Genomic DNA, 24,316 nt, shown 5'->3' on the forward strand with positions numbered 1-24,316 from the left:
TCACCCAAAGTAATAGGCTATCGGTTTCACCTAAACTTTAACCTTTACTCCCAATAGTAATCTAATGTTAAAATGATCACTATTGGTAGAATAAAACAAATATTTTGCAGCGTATCTTAGCTAGTGTCCCTTAGCCAATACTAAAGTAAACCTTTCTTGAATTTTGCATTGTTCCTTAGCCAATACCAAAGTAAACCTTTCTTGAATTTGAAAGAATAGTTTGTAATATTCTTATAGTTTATACATTGACTAACGCTTAGTTTTAACAGTGACCAAGGCCTAATGAAAAAATAGCTATGTCTACCTTTGCAAGGCATGCCAAAAGACTAAAAAAAAAACAAGGCTTAAAAATTATGATTATAATAATAATAGTGTAGGGACACATGAAATAAATAATTATTTTTTTCAAGGGTTCAAAACTTATTAGGGTTCGCTTCAAAGCATCCCCATGGCACATCCAAAAGCTAGTTAACATGGCAAATATCAATGTAATTCATCCAAGAGCCCAGGTGCATGGGGATTGCTTCAAATGACAAACTAAAATTCTATGTCTCTTGTCCAAGGTAGGTATTGCATGGACGTGTAAGGTGCACATTGTTTAATTTCTCCTCCTACTACACAAGTGAGCTCATGACAACAACCTCCAATTTCATAAAACTTTTGATAATACAAGTCCATTGTGTGAACTCTATACTCATACCTTGGTAAACATTACTTGTTCCAAAGTAAGGAAGGAACTATCAATCATGACATATAATTGTAATAGGGTTGACTCAAAATTAGGCAACTAAAGCATTAGGGGACTTGCATAACAAGATTAGCAACTTACATGCCAATATATGACCCATGCAAAAGAATTGGCACAGTGTGTGCTCGTCTCCATATTGAATTGTGCCTTTCTTGGACATCTTGAATGAACGCCTAAAAATTTTTGTACACTCAATCATAATAACAAGATTTGAGCCCCTACCTTCATCTATAATGGTATCCCCACTAGGCCTTTGCACTTTTGAATTGTCAAGAACTTGTGAAAGGATCCTAAAAGAGAGGGGAATTCTTTTTCATCAAGGACTTGTGAAAGGACCCAAAAGAAGGGGGGCCACGAACACACCAGGAAAATCATCTAAGGAGCATTTCCCCCTAGTAAAATGCGCCATCTTGGGAGGTTTTCCCTAGGGGAAGAGAGTGAACTAGATACTTTCACCTTTGTTAGTGCATTGGGGAGCTAATAGTGCATTGGGGAGCTAACAATTGTGCCATAGAATTGTCAAACAATTTGATTAGCACAAAACATGTAGCAAAGTTCCTTAAAACAATGTTTGATTTTTTTATTGGAGATGGCTTCATAATTAATTTGACATGTAAGATGGTATGCACATTATTCTATCAATTAATGGTAGCGACTTAGGACTGCAATGAATTGATTTTTTGCCATTGTCCACATACTTGTTTGAAGGCCTTCTTGTAAGAGTCTATACCATGCTCCCACCAATGTTAGAGAATGTGTGTTTATTCCACATAGGCAATGGAGGCCAAGAAGGAGTGAATGCATTTGATGAACATACATAAAGTGGTTTTGACATGTTTACAAGTGGCTCTCCACACTTAAGACCTTGAACCAGTATCATGTTTGTCGAGGAGCTTTTGTGAGCTTGGCTTGAACAAATAACAAAAGGGTTAATTGGTGTGTTCTAGCATTGCCACTTCTCTAAGCATTTGTGAACAATTCGTAAGGGGTGTTTCACATGAGTCCATGGACAAGGATGACCTTTTTTAGTCCCCCTTCACCCTCCTTCTCTAGGGGTCAGTCCTTCCCAAAGTTCGAACAATTTAAGCAAGAATAGTATAAATATACTCGAAACCTCTTTAACTTGTGGGGGCCCTACATTCTAGTGATGAAGATTGTGACTTCAGTCTTGCTAGGGCCTTCATTTGAAAACTTTTACACTTGTCCATAGGGATTCGATCTTGTCTAGGCTAGATAAAAAACTAAAAGGTTGTTCGTGTGTGATGGGCACCTCATCAAGTAACTGCCTTAAGTTACACTATGACTAGATTCACTATTACTGTATATGAGTAGATTCAATTTTACTATGAATGAAAAATTAAGAGGTTGTTTGTGTGTGATGGGCACATCAACAGGCGTGGGTGATGCGTGCTTTTGTGAAAATGTCGTAAGTTATGCTATGACTAGATTCGCTTTTGCCATGTACGAGTAGATTTAAATTCACTAGGAATTTATTTTCGACAATAAAAAAGTCAAAAACCCTAAAAAAGTGTAATATAAGCATCATAAAGCAACCTTAAATTTGATCTCTAGGGCCTTGATTGAGGCTTGGGTCCCTTCTTGTCTTCTTAAGGGGTTTAACACTCGGCTTTTCACTTGACACCCCGAAAGAAGGGAAAGATCTCCCCCACTCATTTCTCATGGACAGGGAATGTGACAAGGAGGCTCTCGGTCGATATGAGTTTCCCCCACCCACCTTTCTTCTCAATTTTGACACCTTAAAAAATGGGAAAGAAGGTGTGAAAATCTCCTTTACCATGTTCCTAGCAAAGAGAACAAGCTAAAAGAGGGTGAACCTACAACGAATAGAAAGTGCTGGGTGATTTCATCATGTAGAGTGAAAGCATGTAAAACACTTTTATTAAGAAAATTTGTAAGTGTGCATATTAATTTGTAAGTGTGAATTCATGAAGTGTGCGTAGCATTAAGGTGTCAGGATTAAGAAAATTGAAGGCAGGGAAATAAAAGCAACACGGTTATTAATTATTATTATTAATTATTGTGTGATACTGTTTATTAATCAATTATTGCATATCAAAGAAAACTTTTTTCGACATTTTATTATGGAAATTGACTATAAGGTACACAAAGAAAGACCAGGGAAGTGCAAGAAGTTTTATTGATGGAGAAAAACTTCTGTGCATAGCACACACATTTTTTATTTACAACATAGAGCGGTAAAACAACTGCACTACAGAAAAGCCTCGCCCGCTGAGGTCATGATGTGGAGGAACGGATATGAATTCTTCCCCTTCGCTCACAGCTCTGAGGAATTCAACGGCCCTTTCCTCAGATGAGTTGATGTAGGGCTCGTTGGGGTCAACGTCAGGTGGACTTTCTTCAAGAAAGATAGGATTGGCTGGACCACCAAGTTCCTCGTTGGAGATGTCGGTAGGTTGCTGCTTCAAATGCTCATCTCCATGGTCAGCTTGGTGATCTTTGTCTTGATTTTCATTCAGAAAGTACATGGTTGCTTCCCCCTCTATGTAGTGATCGTGGAAGAAGACTTTCCTGATATCAGAGATCTAAGCCAAATCTAGAGTTTTGAGGCACTTCCAAACAGCTCTAGCTCTAGCAGAGTCCATGCCATTCTCGGTTTTAGGAATTATCCACTGTGCATTAGGGAAGTATTTTCCACTTATCATCTTCGAGCGTGCTGCTGAGAGTTACATACCATTTATTGAGAATATAGTTCTCCATGTACACGAAAGCTCGTTCAAACACATTGATGACGGGTGTGAGGCATACACGGTTTTCGAGGTCTCCCTAGGCGAACTACGCATAGAGTGTCCTTCCTCTGGATATCTCATTCGCAGACACGTTATGAGCATGAAAACGAAAGTGAGGTTTGTGCAGGTCCTTTAGACAGTAATCCACCATTCCCTCAAAAGTGTGCATTTTTATCTGGCGAAGCGTGCGGCACATGACAATTGCTCCTGTGGGCTTGCTGACATTCCACATGAGGTGCTGCTTCACACACTTGCCAACAACAATGATAGAAGTAGAGAGGATGTGGGCAAAGCAGAGTCCGCTTTTTTATGAAGACGCTTGGACTGACCCATGATAACAGAGCACTTGGACATAGTGCAAACGCCATGGAGATAGACCACGCACAGAAGCAGTACATATAGCTTACCTAAACGCACCAAAGATAGCAACGTCATACCATGTTGCAATGAGAAGACGAATCCCGAAGAGACGTGAAGGGCGTGAACGCCTGGTTGAAGCATCCGAAAAAATCCACAGGACCAGAAAGTGCATCGATAACAGGAATCCCGACGAGATACAACGACCATGCAGGCCTGCTCTCCAGGCATCTAGAGAAGTCCAACCGCATGCATATACTTGTCATGCACACGAAGAAACACGAAGGGCATCCGAAAAAATCCAGAGGAGCAAGAATCGCGGCGACATGTGAACAGCATGCACGCCTCCTCCGAGCATCAAGAGAAGTCTGACAGAGCAGGAATATGAAATACAGTGTGAGCTCATGCACTGCATGTGCTGACACGTGTCAAAAAAGCATGCACCAAACACATGTCAGCATCATGCTGCATGCTGTGCCGCATCCTCTCCTTTTATGCCATATCCACTCTCACCATTTATTCGCCTAAGGTCCTCCCTATTGTATTTAATTAATTATTGAATGATGAAAACAACATTTATGGGACATATTAAGTAGGCGTGTGGGGTTTCTGTTCTCTCTCTCTCTCTCTCATCTTGTGGCATGTCCTGTCCCCTTCCCTTGTAAACACAATTCTCTCTCTAGATCAATAAAGCTCTCTCTCTCTCTCTCTCTCTCTCGTGCTTTGTCCGTTGGTTGCTTTCCCACGAGTTCCCACCATTACAATTGCCCGTTGGCAAATCCTCAACCGCCCCATCAACCAGTTCGCCCATCAATCGATTCGCGTACCATTAAATCGCCCTCACTTCAGGTACAGCTTTCCAATCTTTCCCTCATCTGTCCACCTCTGATTTCACCGAGAGAAAACCTCCTATATTCTTACAATTCCGTTTGCAGACAGGGTAAATGTTATGTTTTGCAAATGCATCTGGATTCCGCTCCCCCGCTCACGTTCTCTTACTTTTTTCCTGCCTGACGTTCTAGGTATGGGTGGAGTATAGCCATCATGTTCTGCTCTCTGGAATTGCTTCAACCCACCGGTTTGCATTCCTTATACCACACATGATGATGGTCTTCTGCTACGTTCAGTTATTTCCCTAACAACTGGACTGCTACTTGTGTAATAAACTGATTCTTCAACTTCAATTTCCATCGTTTTACATATGCTTTTTTTAAAGAAAGAAAAACTAGGGCAGGCTCTGTATTGGGTTTTCATGTTGCAGCCAATGGAACATCATGTGCATGTCTGAAGTAGCTATGGGCTTGCTATCTTGATCAATTTACAAGTAGAGACTTTAGCAGCAATGAGAAATTTTCAGTAAGACTATAAAAACATCATGGTAGTTTTTCTGAAGAAGCCAGTCCAATGGGTAGCTTGCTGCTCACCATGTTAACTACTGCAGCAACATGGGCCTGCCTGGAATAGCTTCTCTGCAATCTGCAGCTCTAAGAATGGAGAAACTGAGGGCAAAACAGAGACAAACATCCACACGCCTCGGATCAGAGAGGTTCCATCAAGGTTTAAGTCTGTTGTAACACCTGTTCTTGCTCCGAAACACAGGTTTCAGAGTTGTAATGGGAACGGTGTCTTGAATGTGCCGGATGTCCCATCTCCAAAGAGGGCTCAATCTGCTGAGAGACGATGGCACCGTCAAGAACCATGGAGACTAAGGCTTCCAATGGTTCTTGACGATGGCACCGTCAAGAACCATGGAGACTAAGGCTTCCAATGGCTCTTGTGATTCACATCCCAATGGCTCCCTCGATGCATCCATGTTTCCTTAGCATCCTATGTCTCGTGCTGAGCTTCTGTGGCCATCAACAAAGGGGCTCTCTAAGCAATGCTACTCTCATCCACCCCCACCAAGTGTTCTACCCAAAAAGAGTCAAAGTGTTAGCAGAGGCAGAGACGACATCCATGCTGCTGATCACACATGAAGACCTTCAGCTAATACCAAACAAAGGAGATCGACATTGGAACACGAAATTACTCCTTCGCGATTGCAAAGTATAGATCAAGCAGAAAATGCCAGGCCTCTGATCTGAGAGTAGTGTGGATCCTTCTTTAGACAGGGGAAGGCCACTCAGCAAAGCTGCTTCTTTGTTGGTGCAAGGGAAACCTAGGTACGGCTCTTCTTGAGCTCCACGGCCCACGAGATCTTCACGAGTACTCTCTAAGTCCATCAATGAAGGGCGGACTTTTTCTAATGGCTTGTAGAAGGGAAGGGCAGAAAGCAGTGAAAGATGGGGGGGCTCTCCTGTGAAGGCTAGAAAAAGCTCTAGTTGTAAACCAGCCTCGGCCTTCAAACAAAACCAAAGGGTGGTGTGAAACAAACACTTGCACGCAAAACACTTCAACACCTTTGAGGACCTGGAAAAGGAAAACAAACAGGGGAAGCTAGAGTGCTCCTGCAAACAGTACACAGACACCGATTGGCCCCAAAACGCAGTGGCGCCCCTTGCGGTATTTCTTTAATTGATTATATGAGCTTTGATTACAATAAGGCTGGAAAACTCAGCCGTCACACAGTAGAGCTCCTGAAGCTTGCAAAGACCCTACATCATGGCTTCATATCCACTCGGCATCCACAAACGAAGTCCAGCCATTGTTCACATCAAAAGACTCTCACACATTGAGTCTGCATACAGAAGCTTTCTCCCATGATCAGGGCTGCCACAACCATCCATAGCCTCTCACCCTATGAACATCACAGCTTGACACATCCAGTGCTTCTGCATCACAACACAGACTCCCAAACTGTTTCCCAAAACAGAACTCGCATCACAGCACAACATACCATACAATTGACACACCTGGACCAACCCTCTTTACCTTCCAAGGGTACTATCCATCCCTGTCATGGATTCCTTGTCCCTTGTCCAATCAGTAGCAAGGTTGTACCAAACACGTGTCCATTCCTGTACCTTGCTTCTGCCTGCATGTGACCTATCTCCTGGAGAACCATAAACATGTTTCCTCGAGAAACCTACGACCTGTTTCCACATGAAACCCTTAGGCCTGTTTTCCTTTGAAACCTTTCATTCACGGCACAATCAAACAATAGTGCCAACAACGGCATACATCTAGTTACCTGTTCCCTCATAAAACATCTGGAAACTTAGAGATGCCCATAACTGTAGGTCCCTTCGTTCCTTTCCAGCAGGAAGAAAACAATCTGCTCCATGAGCATGCAGCCATGCGAGCTTGCATCACTCCCATGCCAAGAAACACATTCAAGTGACCTGTACTTGCAGCCGGAAATCCAAGCACATAGCTGAATTTGCAGCCAACCAAAAAACAGCCCATAAACAGTCCTCGAAGTGATCTCAAAACAGTCCCAGAATTGCTCATGTTCGTAGCCACATGCACTGCCACGAAACAGTCCATAAAGAGTCCTGAACCAAAGCAAAGAGAAGCTGAAAGTTCCATCAGTTGAACTCCATCGACATGATGTCTATGTTCATGAGGAACCAGCCCTCGGCCGCTTGTATGTTCAAAGAAACCAGCCCCCTGGCCGCCTGCAGAAACACGCCTCCTCCAAAAAGCACCAGTGCTGTTGGGCGTTTCATAGCAAGCAAGAGAGGGAAAGAGAAAGTACATCCTCTTGGCTGCCCCAGCCCGACCAGGAAGAACACACATGCACTTCTTTGCTGCAGCCTGACTCCTGCTGTTCAGCCAATAGAGAAGTGCATCCAGCCCTCTGCTTTCTGCAGTCCAACCAGCCAGCGTGTAAGTGTTGTCTAGCCATCAAGAGGCGCTCTATTTTCTGCAGTCAAGCGCTCTGCTTTTTCACCAATCAAAAGGTGCCTAGCTGCCATGCCATCTGCCCGCCCTTCTCCAAGTGAGAGGGAGAGAGAAAAAGCCCAAGCCCCTTTGTGCAATCCCCTTGCTTTTCCACCAAAATAGAGAGGCACCTAAAAGCAGCCCGCCAACCCCTCTTTTTTTGAAAAATCACACGTGTGGCCCCAATAATAGCTTATGGGCCACGTTTACTTTCCTAAAAGGTATTATCAAGTTTTTAAAGGTTTTTAAAATCTTTTGTCCCCTCCCCCCACATGGGGTTATGAAAAAGGGACCTTTATAAAACCTTGAGTCCTTTTTGACTTCCAAACTGGTGCCATTCACACTGTCCACCATGTCCCCGTGCACACCTGCAGATTGTCCAGAGAAAAACACAGGGTCGTGACATATCCCCCTCTTGAAAAATAGCAGGCGTCCTCGATTGCACTCAATGGCACAATAAGGTATCTTATGAGCAAAGACTCTCCATATGACAAAAGCAATGGCCCTCAAGTGCATTTGGGTGATGAAAAAAAATCATCCTGCACAATAAGGCCACACCGTCACGTGAAAGTGAGACAACTCTTGCTTGTTCCTTCAGAACCTGCAACAAAAGTCTAAAACCAAGTGGAAACACGTAACCTGTGTTAGCAAGAAACAAAACCATGCATCATTCTCCATATGACACATATATGCATTTGCAAACAATATGCTGCTCAAAATGCTCTACTCTAAAGTAATAGTCTAAGGGCTGCTCGCAAGCCTTACGTCCATGGGCATCCCGCAGGACCCACGACTGGTGGTACAACATGAGCATATGAAAGCACTCAATTCATCCACTAAGTACTTCCCACATATGTCTCATGGCCATCCCGCCGCAGGAGCCACACCCAATGGTGCATCCATGAGCCGTAGCAAGAGTCGGCTCCAACTCAAAGGCATCAAGATAAGGGTGCAATACCTGAGATGAATCTGCTAAGTCACCCTCCTCCATCCACGTCGCATCCATTTTTGAATAGTTCTTGAACTTCACAAGATAGCGACGGGAAACTTTACCTTGTACCTTTCTTTCCTTGTGTGCCAATATCTGCTCAGGAATAAGAACCTTATCAAGTTCCTCCACTTCTGTTTGAGCCTCATCTGATACATCCTCAGGCACCCAAAACTTGCTTGCACTCCACCCAAGTGGTAAGCACAAGTTCCCGATGACACCACTGCTAAACATAGAAAGAAATTGTCTTCCAAACCCATGAAGCCTCCGTAAAGATACCACCGGTGACAAACTGTCGAAAGCCATAGCCTTCAACCCATGTTTTGCACCATAACACTTCAACTGCTTCTTGTTCCTGGCTGACTACTTCTTGTCCTTGGTGTCTTTACTCCTGAGCTTTATCCTCAGCTTTTGCTCTTCACCTCATATAGGCAAAGACACACAATCCTGCACTGCCTCCTGCACTTCCTTTTCACTTTCCACATGTTCAAGCTTTTGATGCGACTCTCATGAGACAACCACAAGCTCACCCCCTTAGTAAAGTTGGTGATTGTCCTGGCCAGAGCAACCACGGACTCGCCTACTTGAGAAAGTCGACGATTTCCCGGCAATGGAACCTTGTAAACCGGCCTCGGCCTTCAGACAAAACCAAAGGGCGGTGTGAAACAAACACTCGCACACAATACTCTTCAACACCTTTGAGGACCTGGAAAAGGAAAACAAACAGGGGAAGCTAGAGTGCTCCTGCAAACAGTACACAGACACCGATTGGCCCCAAAACGCAGTGGCGCTCCTTGCGGTATTTCTTTAATTGATTATATGAGCTTTGATTACAAAACTCAGCCGTCACAGTAGAGCTCCTGAAGCCTACAAAGACCTTGCATCATGGCTTCATATCTACTCGGCATCCACAAACAAGTCGAGCCATTGGTCACATCAAAAGACTCTCACACATTGAGTTTGCATACAGAAGCTTTCTCCCATGATCAGGGTTGCCACAACCTTCCATAGCCTCTCACCCTATGAACAACATTACACCTTGACACATCCAGTGCTTTTGCATCACAACACAGACTCCCAAACTGTTTCCCAAAAGAGAACTCACATCACAGCACATCATACCATACAATCGACACACCTCTACCAACCCTCTCTACCTTTCAAGGGTACTATCCATCTCTGTCATGGATTCCTTGTCCCCTGTTCAATCAGTAAGCAAGGCTGTACCAAACACGTGTCCATTCTTGTACCTTGTGCCTGCATGTGACCTATCTCTTGGAGAACCATAAACACGTTTCCTCGAGAAACCTACGACCTGTTTCCATGTGAAACCCTTAGGCCTGTTTCCCTTTGAAACCTTTGTCCTGTTTCCATACAGAATCATTCACGGCACCATTCAACAACAATGCCAACAACGGCATACATCTAGTTACCTGTTCCCTCATTAAACATCTGGAAACTTAGAGATGCCCATAACTGTAGGTCCCTCCGTTCCTTCCAGCAGGAAGAAAACAATCTACTCCATGAGCATGCAGCCATGCGAGCTTGCATCACTCCCATGCCAAGAAACACATTCAATGACCTGTACTTGCAGTCAGAAACCCAAGCACATAGCTGAATTTGCAGCCAACCAAAAAACAGCCCATAAACAGTCCTCGAAGTGATCTCAAAACAGTCCCAGAATTGCTCATGTTCGTAGCCACATGCACTGCCACGAAACAGTCCATAAACCCTTTCCAAAACAGTCCTGAACCAAAGCAAAGAGAAGCTGAAAGTTCCATCAGTTGAACGCCATCGACATGATGTCTATGTTCATGAGGAACCAGCCCCTGGCCGCTTGTATGTTCAAAGAAACCAGCCCCCTGGCCGCCTGCAAAAACACGCCTCCTCCAAAAAGCACCAGTGCTGCTAGGCGTTTCATAGCAAGCAAGAGAGGGAAAGAGAGAGTACATCCTCTTGGCTGCCTCAGCCCGACCAGGAAGAACACACACGCACTTCTTTGCTGCAGCCCGACTCCTGCTGTTCAGCCAATAGAGAAGTGCATCCAGCCCTCTGCTTTCTGCAGTCCAGCCAGCCAGCGTGTAAGTGTTGTCTAGCCATCAAGAGGCGCTCTGTTTTCTGCAATCAAGCGCTCTGCTTTTTCACCATTCAAAAGGCGCCTAGCTGCCATGCCATCTGCCCGCCCTTCTCCAAGTGAGAGGGAGAGAGAAAAAGCCCAAGCCCCTTTGTGCAATCCCCTTGCTTTTCCACCAAAATAGAGAGGCGCCTAAAAGCAGCCCGCCTTTTTTGAAAAATCACACACGTGGCCCCAATAATAGCTTATGGGCCACGTTTACTTTCCTAAAAGGTATTATGAAGTTTTTAAAGGCTTTTAAAATCTTTTGTCCCCTCCCCCCACATGGGGTTGTGAAAAAGGGACCTTTATAAAACCTTGAGTCCTTTTTGACTTCCAAACCGGTGCCATTCACACTGTCCACCATGTCCCCGTGCACACCTGCAGATTGTCCAGAGAAAAACACAGGGTCGTGACATACCCCCCTCTTGAAAAATAGCAAGCGTCCTCGATTGCACTCAATGGCACAATAAGGCATCTTATGAGCAAAGACTCTCCATATGACAAAAGCAATGGCCCTCAAGTGCATCTGGGTGATGAAAAAAAATCATCCTGCACAATAAGGCCACACCGTCACGTGAAAGTGAGACAACTCTTGCTTGTTCCTTCAGAACCTGCAGCAAAAGTCTAAAACCAAGTGGAAACACGTAACCTGTGTTAGCAAGAAACAAAACCATGCATCATTCTCCATATGACACATATATGCATTTGCAAACAATATGCTGCTCAAAATGCTCTACTCTAAAGTAATAGTCTAAGGGCTGCTCGCAAGCCTTACGTCCATGGGCATCCCGCAGGACCCACGACTGGTGGTACAACATGAGCATATGAAAGCACTCAATTCATCCACTAAGTACTTCCCACATATGTCTCATGGCCATCCCGCCGCAGGAGCCACACCCAATGGTGCATCCATGAGCCGTAGCAAGAGTCGGCTCCAACTCAAAGGCATCAAGATAAAGTTGCAATACCTGAGATGAATCTGCTAAGTCACCCTCCTCCATCCACGTCGCATCCATTTTTGAATAGTTCTTGAACTTCACAAGATAGCGACGGGAAACTTTACCTTGTACCTTTCTTTCCTTGTGTGCCAATATCTGCTCAGGAATAAGAACCTTATCAAGTTCCTCCACTTCTGTTTGAGCCTCATCTGATACATCCTCAGGCACCCAAAACTTGCTTGCACTCCACCCAAGCGGTAAGCACAAGTTCCCGATGACACCACTGCTAAACATAGAAAGAAATTGTCTTCCAAACCCATGAAGCCTCCGTAAAGATACCACCGGTGACAAACTGTCGAAAGCCATAGCCTTCAACCCATGTTTTGCACCATAACACTTCAACTGCTTCTTGTTCCTGGCTGACTACTTCTTGTCCTTGGTGTCTTTACTCCTGAGCTTTATCCTCAGCTTTTGCTCTTCACCTCATATAGGCAAAGACACACAATCCTGCACTGCCTCCTGCACTTCCTTTTCACTTTCCACATGTTCAAGCTTTTGATGCGACTCTCATGAGACAACCACAAGCTCACCCCCTTAGTAAAGTTGGTGATTGTCCTGGCCAGAGCAACCACGGACTCGCCTACTTGAGAAAGTCGACGATTTCCCGGCAACGGAACCTCGTAAACCGGCCTCGGCCTTCAGACAAAACCAAAGGGCGGTGTGAAACAAACACTCGCACATAATACTCTTCAACACCTTTGAGGACCTGGAAAAGGAAAACAAACAGGGGAAGCTAGAGTGCTCCTGCAAACAGTACACGGACACCGATTGGCCCCAAAATGCAGTGGCGCCCCTTGCGGTATTTCTTTAATTGATTATATGAGCTTTGATTACAATAAGGCTGGAAAACTCAGCCGTCAGGGTAGAACTCCTGAAGCCTACAAAGACCTTGCATCATGGCTTCATATCCACTCGGCATCCACAAACAAGTCCAGCCATTGGTCACATCAAAAGACTCTCACACATTGAGTTTGCATACAGAAGCTTTCTCCCATGATCAGGGCTGCCACAACCATCCATAGCCTCTCACCCTATGAACAACATTACACCTTGACACATCCAGTGCTTTTGCATCACAACACAGACTCCCAAACTGTTTCCCAAAAGAGAACTCACATCACAGCACATCATACCATACAATCGACACACCTCTACCAACCCTCTCTACCTTTCAAGGGTACTATCCATCTCTGTCATGGATTCCCTGTCCCCTGTTCAATCAGTAAGCAAGGCTGTACCAAACACGTGTCCATTCTTGTACCTTGTGCCTGCATGTGACCTATCTCTTGGAGAACCATAAACACGTTTCCTCGAGAAACCTACGACCTGTTTCCATGTGAAACCCTTAGGCCTGTTTCCCTTTGAAACCTTTGTCCTGTTTCCATACAGAATCATTCACGGCACCATCCAACAATAGTGCCAACAACGGCATACATCTAGTTACCTGTTCCCTCATTAAACATCTAGAAACTTAGAGATGCCCATAACTGTAGGTCCCTCCGTTCCTTCCAGCAGGAAGAAAACAATCTACTCCATGAGCATGCAGCCATGCGAGCTTGCATCACTCCCATGCCAAGAAACACATTCAATGACCTGTACTTGCAGCCGGAGACCCAAGCACATAGCTGAATTTGCAGCCAACCAAAAAACAGCCCATAAACAGTCCTTGAAGTGATCTCAAAACAGTCCCAGAATTGCTCATGTTCGTAGCCACATGCACTGCCACGAAACAGTCCATAAACCCTTTCCAAAACAGTCCTGAACCAAAGCAAAGAGAAGCTGAAAGTTCCATCAGTTGAACGCCATCGACATGATGTCTATGTTCATGAGGAACCAGCCCCTGGCCGCTTGTATGTTCAAAGAAACCAGCCCCCTGGCCGCCTGCAAAAACACGCCTCCTCCAAAAAGCACCAGTGCTGCTAGGCGTTTCATAGCAAGCAAGAGAGGGAAAGAGAGAGTACATCCTCTTGGCTGCCTCAGCCCGACCAGGAAGAACACACACGCACTTCTTTGCTGCAGCCCGACTCCTGCTGTTCAGCCAATAGAGAAGCGCATCCAGCCCTCTGCTTTCTGCAGTCCAGCCAGCCAGCGTGTAAGTGTTGTCTAGCCATCAAGAGGCGCTCTGTTTTCTGCAGTCAAGCGCTCTGCTTTTTCACCAATCAAAAGGCGCCTAGCTGCCATGCCATCTGCCCGCCCTTCTCCAAGTGAGAGGGGGAGAGAAAAAGCACAAGCCCCTTTGTGCAATCCCCTTGCTTTTCCACCAAAATAGAGAGGCGCCTAAAAGCAGCCCGCCTTTTTTGAAAAATCACACACGTGGCCCCAATAATAGCTTATGGGCCACGTTTACTTTCCTAAAAGGTATTATGAAGTTTTTAAAGGCTTTTAAAATCTTTTGTCCCCTCCCCCCACATGGGGTTGTGAAAAAGGGACCTTTATAAAACCTTGAGTCCTTTTTGACTTCCAAACCAGTGCCATTCACAGTGTCCACCATGTCCCCGTGCACACCTGCAGATTGTCCAGAGAAAAACACAGGGTCGTGACATACCCCCCTCTTGAAAAGTAGCAAGCGTCCTCGATTGCACTCAATGGCACAATAAGGCATCTTATGAGCAAAGACTCTCCATATGACAAAAGCAATGGCCCTCAAGTGCATCTGGGTGATGAAAAAAAATCATCCTGCACAATAAGGCCACACCGTCACGTGAAAGTGAAACAACTCTTGCTTGTTCCTTCAGAACCTGCAGCAAAAGTCTAAAACCAAGTGGAAACACGTAACCTGTGTTAGCATGTGACATGAGGGGGATGAAGACCATAGTAATCACAACCTTAGTCTAACTAAACTGCACTTAATGATGTTTAAGAGATAGACAAATAGGTGTCAATGCAATGCAGCTATATTATATGAATGAATGCGGTTACAATGAGATCCAAATGGATCTGTACTGCTGAATATGCTGCCTATATGCTGAATATGCGGGATGAACTGCTGTCCACTCTTTCCCTTGTCTCCTGGGAAGGAAACGCTGAAGGGAGGCTTAGGGAACATATGCTGAATGCCGATGATATGCTGAAACGCTGACCTGTTGGGCTGAACTGGCTGCGTTTTGCTGATGATGATGGCTGATGATGATGCGTTAACTGATGATGGCTGAACTGATGATGCGTTAACTGATGATGAGGCTGAGGATGATATGCTGAAACGCTGCTGATCCAGATGGAGGATGCGCTTCACTCTGATGAGCCTGCTGATGATTGAATGGATGAGGCGCCTGAATATATATATGGGTGAGAGGCTGGTTGTTGGCCAGGTGGACTGCAGTCGGCCAGTACATATTCCCATAAAATACCAATATAACCAGTCGGCTGCCTCATAAATGCCTAAAAATGCCTGTAAAATGCTGATTAAATGCCTGATAATATCTATGTTGCTAATGATGCCATATGATGATGCCATGTCACTGTACACCTGACTGGTGTGCACGTGACATTTCCCGCTGCTAAATTGTTGCCAGGTGATAAACCTGGCAACCTTCGACTCTTCTGCGATCCTTCTCCTCCGAACCACTGCCCCCTTCTGTCTTCTGCTGGGACTGAGGCCGTCTGCAGGAGTGGAATCCTTGAGCCAAGACGCTATGTACTGCGGGAACTGAATGGCAAATACCTGAGTCACCCCTGACCTGTTCCTGGAAACCTTTCACCTACCATCTCCGTCGTACCTGAAGCTCTGAACCTCCTGAGGCGATGTTGGAGCAAACTTCCATCTTCTGTGGACGAGAAACCCCCTACTGCTGCCAGTTGAAGTCCAAACTTATGTCCTCCTTTGATGATGGATGTCCTTCTTCCCTGAGAGTTCATGGGTAACATGTATGCAGGACTGACTGCTAAGATGACTGCTAAGATAACTGCTATGCAAACCATGTGCAACCCTATATGCTGTGCAAGAATGCAGATGGATGGGTTACTGATGCAAACCTAAGGGAAAATCCCTAAGGGTGGCTTGCAAAATTTTGAGAACTGGGTTTAACTGTGCGGAAGCGATAAAAATGAAGACTGACTGAATGACTGATGAACTAAACATGATCTAAGGCTGGTTACCCTGTAACGCTCTGATACCAATGTGACATGAGAGGGATGAAGACCGTAGTAATCACAACCTTAGTCTAACTAAACTGCACTTAATGATGTTTAAGAGATAGACAAATAGGTGTCAATGCAATGTAGCTATATTATATCAATGAATGCGGTTACAATGAGATCCAAATGGATCTGTACTGCTGAATATGCTGCCTATATGCTGAATATGCGGGATGAACTGCTGTCCACTCTTTCCCTTGTCTCCTGGGAAGGAAACGCTGAAGGGAGGCTTAGGGAACAGATGCTGAATGCTGATGATATGCTGAAACGCTGACCTGTTGGGCTGAACTGGCTGCGTTTTGCTGATGATGATGGCTGATGATGATGCGTTAACTGATGATGCGTTAACTGATGATGAGGCTGAGGATGATATGCTGAAACGCTGCTGATCCAGATGGAGGATGCGCTTCACTCTGATGAGCCTGCTGATGATTGAATGGATGAGGCGCCTGAATATATATATGGGTGAGAGGCTGCTGGTCGGCTAGGTGGACTGCAATCGGCCAGTACATATCCCCATAAAATACCAATATAACCAGTCGGCTGCCTCATAAATACCTAAAAATGCCTGTACAATGCTGATTAAATGCCTGATAATATCTATGATGCTAATGATGCCATATGATGATGCCATGTCACTGTACACCTGACTGGTGTGCACGTGACATTCCCCGCTGCTAAACTGTTGCTGGGTGATAAACCTGGCAACCTTTGACTCTTCTGCGATCCTTCTCCTCCGAACCACTGCCCCCTTCTGTCTTCTGCTGGGACTAAGGCCGTCTGCAGGAGTGGAATCCTTGAGCCAAGACGCTATGTACTGCGAGAACTGAATGGCAAATACCTGAGTCACCCCTGACCTGTTCCTGGAAACCTTTCACCTACCATCTCCGTCGTACTTGAAGCTCTGAACCTCCTGAGGCGATGTTGGAGCAAACTTCCGTCTTCTGTGGACGAGAAACCCCCTGCTGCTGCCAGTTGAAGTCCAAACTTATGTCCTCCTTTGATGATGGATGTCCTTCTTCCCTGAGAGTTCATGGGTAACATGTATGCAGGACTGACTGCGAAGATGACTGGTAAGATAACTGCTATGCAAACCATGTGCAACCCTATATGCTGTGCAAGAATGCAGATGGATGGGTTACTGATGCAAACCTAAGGGAAAATCCCTAAGGGTGGCTTGCAAAATTTTGAGAACTGGGTTTAACTGTGCGGAAGCGATAAAAATGAAGACTGACTGAATGACTGATGAACTAAACATGATCTAAGGCTGGTTACCCTGTAACGCTCTGATACCAATGTGACATGAGAGGGATGAAGACCGTAGTAATCACAACCTTAGTCTAACTAAACTGCACTTAATGATGTTTAAGAGATAGACAAATAGGTGTCAATGCAATGTAGCTATATTATATCAATGAATGCGGTTACAATGAGATCCAAATGGATCTGTACTGCTGAATATGCTGCCTATATGCTGAATATGCGGGATGAACTGCTGTCCACTCTTTCCCTTGTCTCCTGGGAAGGAAACGCTGAAGGGAGGCTTAGGGAACAGATGCTGAATGCTGATGATATGCTGAAACGCTGACCTGTTGGGCTGAACTGGCTGCGTTTTGCTGATGATGATGGCTGATGATGATGCGTTAACTGATGATGGCTGAACTGATGATGCGTTAACTGATGATGAGGCTGAGGATAATATGCTGAAACGTTGCTGATCCAGATGGAGGATGCGCTTCACTCTGATGAGCCTGTTGATGATTGAATGGATAAGGCGCCTGAATATATATATGGGTGAGAGGTTGCTGGTCGGCCAGGTGGACTGCAGTCGGCCAGTACATATCCCCATAAAATACCAATATAACCAGTCGGCTGTCTCATAAATGCCTAAAAATGCCTGTAAAATGCTGATTACATGCCTGATAATATCTATGATGCTAATGATGCCATATGATGATGCCATGTCACTGTACATTTGACTGGTGTGCACGTGACATTCCCCGCTGCTAAACTGTTGCTGGGTGATAAACCTGGCAACCTTCGACTCTTCTGCGATCCTTCTCCTCCGAACCACTGCCCCCTTCTGTCTTCTGCTGGGACTAAGGCCGTCTGCAGGAGTGGAATCCTTGAGCCAAGACGCTATGTACTGCGGGAACTGAATGGCAAATACCTGAGTCACCCCTGACCTGTTCCTGGAAACCTTTCACCTACCATCTCCGTCGTACCTGAAGCTCTGAACCTCCTGAGGCGATGTTGGAGCAAACTTCCGTCTTCTGTGGACGAGAAACCCCCTGCTGCTGCCAGTTGAAGTCCAAACTTATGTCCTACTTTGATGATGGATGTCCTTCTTCCCTGAGAGTTCATGGGTAACATGTATGCAGGACTGACTGCGAAGATGACTGCTAAGATAACTGCTATGCAAACCATGTGCAACCCTATATGCTGTGCAAGAATGCAGATGGATGGGTTACTGATGCAAACCTAAGGGAAAATCCCTAAGGGTGGCTTGCAAAATTTTGAGAACTGGGTTTAACTGTGCGGAAGCGATAAAAATGAAGACTGACTGAATGACTGATGAACTAAACATGATCTAAGGCTGGTTACCCTGTAACGCTCTGATACCAATGTGACATGAGAGGGATGAAGACCGTAGTAATCACAACCTTAGTCTAACTAAACTGCACTTAATGATGTTTAAGAGATAGACAAATAGGTGTCAATGCAATGTAGCTATATTATATCAATGAATGCGGTTACAATGAGATCCAAATGGATCTGTACTGCTGAATATGCGGGATGAACTGCTGTCCACTCTTTCCCTTGTCTCCTGGGAAGGAAACGCTGAAGGGAGGCTTAGGGAACAGATGCTGAATGCTGATGATATGCTGAAACGCTGACCTGTTGGGCTGAACTGGCTGCGTTTTGCTGATGATGATGGCTGATGATGATGCGTTAACTGATGATGCGTTAACTGATGATGAGGCTGAGGATGATATCCTGAAACGTTGCTGATCCAGATGGAGGATGCGCTTCACTCTGATGAGCCTGTTGATGATTGAATGGATAAGGCGCCTGAATATATATATGGGTGAGAGGTTGCTGGTCGGCCAGGTGGACTGCAGTCGGCCAGTACATATCCCCATAAAATACCAATATAACCAGTCGGCTGTCTCATAAATGCCTAAAAATGCCTGTAAAATGCTGATTACATGCCTGATAATATCTATGATGCTAATGATGCCATATGATGATGCCATGTCACTGTACATTTGACTGGTGTGCACGTGACATAGCAAGAAACAAAACCATGCATCATTCTCCATATGACACATATATGCATTCGCAAACAATATGCTGCTCAAAATGCTCTACTCTAAAGTAATAGTCTAAGGGCTGCTCGCAAGCCTTACGCCCATGGGCATCCCGCAGGACCCACGACTGGTGGTACAACATGAGCATATGAAAGCACTCAATGCATCCACTAAGTACTTCCCACATATGTCTCATGGCCATCCCGCCGCAGGAGCCACACCCAGTGGTGCATCCATGAGCCGTAGCAAGAGTCGGCTCCAACTCAAAAGCATCAAGATAAAGCTGCAATACCTGAGATGAATCTGCTAAGTCACCCTCCTCCATCCACGTCGCATCCATTTTTGAATAGTTCTTGAACTTCACAAGATAGCGACGGGAAACTTTACCTTGTACCTTTCTTTCCTTGTGTGCCAATATCTGCTCAGGAATAAGAACCTTATCAAGTTCCTCCACTTCTGTTTGAGCCTCATCTGATATATCCTCAGGCACCCAAAACTTGCTTGCACTCCACCCAAGTGGTAAGCACAAGTTCCCGATGACACCACTGCTAAACATAGAAAGAAATTGTCTTCCAAACCCATGAAGCCTCCGTAAAGATACCACCGCTGACAAACTGTCGAAAGCCATAGCCTTTAACCCATGTTTTGCACCATAACACTTCAACTGCTTCTTGTTCCTGGCTGACTACTTCTTGTCCTTGGTGTCTTTACTCCTGAGCTTTATCCTCAGCTTTTGCTCTTCACCTCATATAGGCAAAGACACACAATCCTGCACTGCCTCCTGCACTTCCTTTTCACTTTCCACATGTTCAAGCTTTTGATGTGACTCTCATGAGACAACCACAAGCTCACCCCCTTAGTAAAGTTGGTGATTGTCCTGGCCAGAGCAACCACGGACTCGCCTACTTGAGAAAGTCGACGATTTCCCGGCAACGGAACTTTGTAAACCGGCCTCGGCCTTCAGACAAAACCAAAGGGCGGTGTGAAACAAACACTCGCACACAATACTCTTCAACACCTTTGAGGACCTGGAAAAGGAAAACAAACAGGGGAAGCTAGAGTGCTCTTGCAAACAGTACACGGACACCGATTGGCCCCAAAATGCAGTGGCGCCCCTTGCGGTATTTCTTTAATTGATTATATGAGCTTTGATTACAATAAGGCTGGAAAACTCAGCCGTCACAGTAGAACTCCTGAAGCCTACAAAGACCTTGCATCATGGCTTCATATCCACTCGGCATCCACAAAATGGTCCAGCCATTGGTCACATCAAAAGACTCTCACATTGAGTTTGCATACAGAAGCTTTCTCCCATGATCAGGGCTGCCACAACCATCCATAGCCTCTCACCCTATGAACAACATTACACCTTGACACATCCAGTGCTTCTGCATCACAACACAGACTCCCAAACTGTTTCCCAAAAGAGAACTCACATCACAGCACATCATACCATACAATCGACACACCTCTACCAATCCTCTCTACCTTTCAAGGGTACTATCCATCTCTGTCATGGATTCCCTGTCCCCTGTTCAATCAGTAAGCAAGGCTGTACCAAACACGTGTCCATTCTTGTACCTTGTGCCTGCATGTGACCTATCTCTTGGAGAACCATAAACACGTTTCCTCGAGAAACCTATGACCTGTTTCCATGTGAAACCCTTAGGCCTGTTTCCCTTTGAAACCTTTGTCCTGTTTCCATACAGAATCATTCACGGCACCATCCAACAACAGTGCCAACAACGGCATACATCTAGTTACCTGTTCCCTCATTAAACATCTGGAAACTTAGAGATGCCCATAACTGTAGGTCCCTCCGTTCCTTCCAGCAGGAAGAAAACAATCTACTCCATGAGCATGCAGCCATGCGAGCTTGCATCACTCCCATGCCAAGAAACACATTCAATGACCTGTACTTGCAGCCGGAAACCCAAGCACATAGCTGAATTTGCAGCCAACCAAAAAACAGCCCATAAACAGTCCTCGAAGTGATCTCAAAACAGTCCCAGAATTGCTCATGTTCGTAGCCACATGCACTGCCACGAAACAATCCATAAACCCTTTCCAAAACAGTCCTGAACCAAAGCAAAGAGAAGCTGAAAGTTCCATCAGTTGAACGCCATCGACATGATGTCTATGTTCATGAGGAACCAGCCCCTGGCCGCTTGTATGTTCAAAGAAACCAGCCCCCTGGCCGCCTGCAAAAACACGCCGCCTCCAAAAAGCACCAGTGCTGCTAGGCGTTTCATAGCAAGCAAGAGAGGGAAAGAGAGAGTACATCCTCTTGGCTGCCTCAGCCCGACCAGGAAGAACACACACGCACTTCTTTGCTGCAGCCCGACTCCTGCTGTTCAGCCAATAGAGAAGCGCATCCAGCCCTCTGCTCTCTGCAGTCCAGCCAGCCAGCGTGTAAGTGTTGTCTAGCCATCAAGAGGCGCTCTATTTTCTGCAGTCAAGCGCTCTGCTTTTTCACCAATCAAAAGGCGCCTAGCTGCCATGCCATCTGCCCGCCCTTCTCCAAGTGAGAGGGAGAGAGAAAAAGCCCAAGCCCCTTTGTGCAATCCCCTTGCTTTTCCACCAAAATAGAGAGGCGCCTAAAAGCAGCCCGCCTTTTTTGAAAAATCACACACGTGGCCCCAATAATAGCTTATGGGCCACGTTTACTTTCCTAAAAGGTATTATCAAGTTTTTAAAGGCTTTTAAAATCTTTTGTCCCCTCCCCCCACATGGGGTTGTGAAAAAGGGACCTTTATAAAACCTTGAGTCCTTTTTGACTTCCAAACCGGTGCCATTCACACTGTCCACCATGTCCCCGTGCACACCTGTAGATTGTCCAGAGAAAAACACAGGGTCGTGACATACCCCCCTCTTGAAAAATAGCAAGCGTCCTCGATTGCACTCAATGGCACAATAAGGCATCTTATGAGCAAAGACTCTCCATATGACAAAAGCAATGGCCCTCAAGTGCATCTGGGTGATGAAAAAAAATCATCCTGCACAATAAGGCCACACCGTCACGTGAAAGTGAAACAACTCTTGCTTGTTCCTTCAGAACCTGCAGCAAAAGTCTAAAACCAAGTGGAAACACGTAACCTGTGTTAGCAAGAAACAAAACCATGCATCATTCTCCATATGACACATATATGCATTCGCAAACAATATGCTCCTCAAAATGCTCTACCTACTCTAAAGTAACAGTCTAAGGGCTGCTCGCAAGCCTTACGCCCATGTGCATTCTAAAGGACCCACGACTGGTGGTACAACATGAGCATATGAAAGCACTCAATGCATCCAATAAGTACTTCCCACATATGTCTCATGGCCATCCCGGCGTAGGAGCCACACCCAGTGGTGCATCCATGAACATAATAAAGTACTTGATGTATCATACCAACATACATGCATCACATGACACAATCCAGAGTATTACCCAATGTATTCTCAATGGTACCAGGATCCAATGGCACCTTTATACAATAATACCTCAAAAAGTGTATGCATACATGCACAAATAGAGTTCGATTCATATATCCATGAACCAAACCAACTCTAGGACTGCTCGCAAGACTTATGCCCTCCATAGAGTTATCCATAGCTGCAGTTATAGTTCAAGGTGTGGCCGACTGTGAACCATATCCAACTCTACCATCTCATGTGACTAGTACACAATATCATAGAAGTCCCATAAGCTGATGTAGTATGTACTGTCAGCCTCCAGTACCTTCGGGTGAATACAAAGATGTCACCAAGCGACTCCTAGATAACAATTGAGTCTGTTTGGAACAAGGGAGCGGAGGTGCTACCTCCCTCTTGAGCATCAAGCAATGCTCCAGACCCCAGCTCTGCTCAACCTGAATGAGCCGTAGCAAGAGTCGGCTCCAACTCAAAGGCATCAAGATAAAGCTGCAATACCTGAGATGAATCTGCTAAGTCACCCTCCTCCATCCACTTTACATCCATTTTTGAATAGTTCTTGAACTTCACAAGATAGCGACGGGAAACTTTACCTTATACCTTTCTTTCCTTGTGTGCCAATATCTGCTCAGGAATAAGAACCTTATCAAGTTCCTCCACTTCCGTTTGAGCCTCATTTGATACATCCTCAGGCACCCAAAACTTGCTTGCACTCCACCCAAGTGGTAAGCACAAGTCCCCGATGAAGCATAGTAGATCACCACTGCTAAACATAGAAAGAAATTGTCTTCCAAACCCATGAAGCCTCCGTAAAGATACCACCGGTGACAAACTGTCGAAAGCCATAGCCTTCAACCCATGTTTTGCACCATAACACTTCTAATTGCTTCTTGTTCCTGGCTGACTACTTCTTGTCCTTGGTGTCTTTACTCTTGAGCTTTATCCTCAGCTTTTTCTCTTCACCTCATATAGGCAAAGACACACAATCCTGCACTGCCTCTTGCACTTCCTTTTCACTTTCCACATGTTCAAGCTTTTTATGCGACTCTCATGAGACAACCACAAGCTCACCCCCTTAGTAAAGTTGGTGTTTGTCCCGGCCAGAGCAACCACGGACTCGCCTACTTGAGAAAGTCGACGATTTTCCGGCAACGGAACCTTGTAAACCAGCCTCGGCCTTAAGACAAAACCAAAGGGCGGTGTGAAACAAACACTCGCACACAATACACTTCAACACCTTTGAGGACCTGGAAAAGGAAAACAAACAGGGGAAGCTAGAGTGCTCCTGCAAACAGTACACGGACACCGATTGGCCCCAAAACGCAGTGGCGCCCCTTGCGGCAAGAGAACACTACACAGGGTATGTGATCATGTAATCCGGTTTCTCCCTCGTGCTACTTGCTTCCATATTTAAGCATAAAAGCTTACCAAATGCAAGTAGAGTCAATGACAGCGGAAGTCTTCACCCGATGGAAGTCTTTGGAGTGAAGAGATCTTCGATTTGTCGCATTTCTTCGTGATAAAAGTCTTCAAGAGGATAAAGGGAACCATGGGAAAGCTTCCCCTATGGTTCAACTTGAGAAAGGAGGGCTGAAATTAGGGTTTTTAGCAAAAAGACCAGAAATTATAGAGAGTCGTTTTGCTGAATTTTAGTCAT

At 45.3% G+C, this 24,316-nt stretch overlaps 1 protein-coding gene across 1 annotated transcript in view; it reads left to right on the forward strand.

Annotated features, from left to right (window-relative positions):
* The first annotated feature begins 4,617 nt into the window (after positions 1-4,617).
* LOC147623776 (uncharacterized) overlaps positions 4,618-24,316 on the forward strand; it is a 31,475-nt gene continuing 11,776 nt past the window's right edge. Inside the window, exons 1-2 of the mRNA XM_086820390.1 lie at positions 4,618-4,722; positions 4,896-4,951. Coding sequence (XP_086676516.1) covers positions 4,918-4,951 — 34 coding nt within the window. The 5' untranslated portion in view covers positions 4,618-4,722; positions 4,896-4,917. The remainder of the gene's footprint in view (positions 4,723-4,895; positions 4,952-24,316) is intronic.

This window comes from Cibotium barometz, chromosome 26, assembly GCF_041138505.1.
Source record: "Cibotium barometz isolate CiBa-2024 chromosome 26, ASM4113850v1, whole genome shotgun sequence".
NCBI classification, from domain to species: domain Eukaryota; kingdom Viridiplantae; phylum Streptophyta; class Polypodiopsida; order Cyatheales; family Cibotiaceae; genus Cibotium; species Cibotium barometz.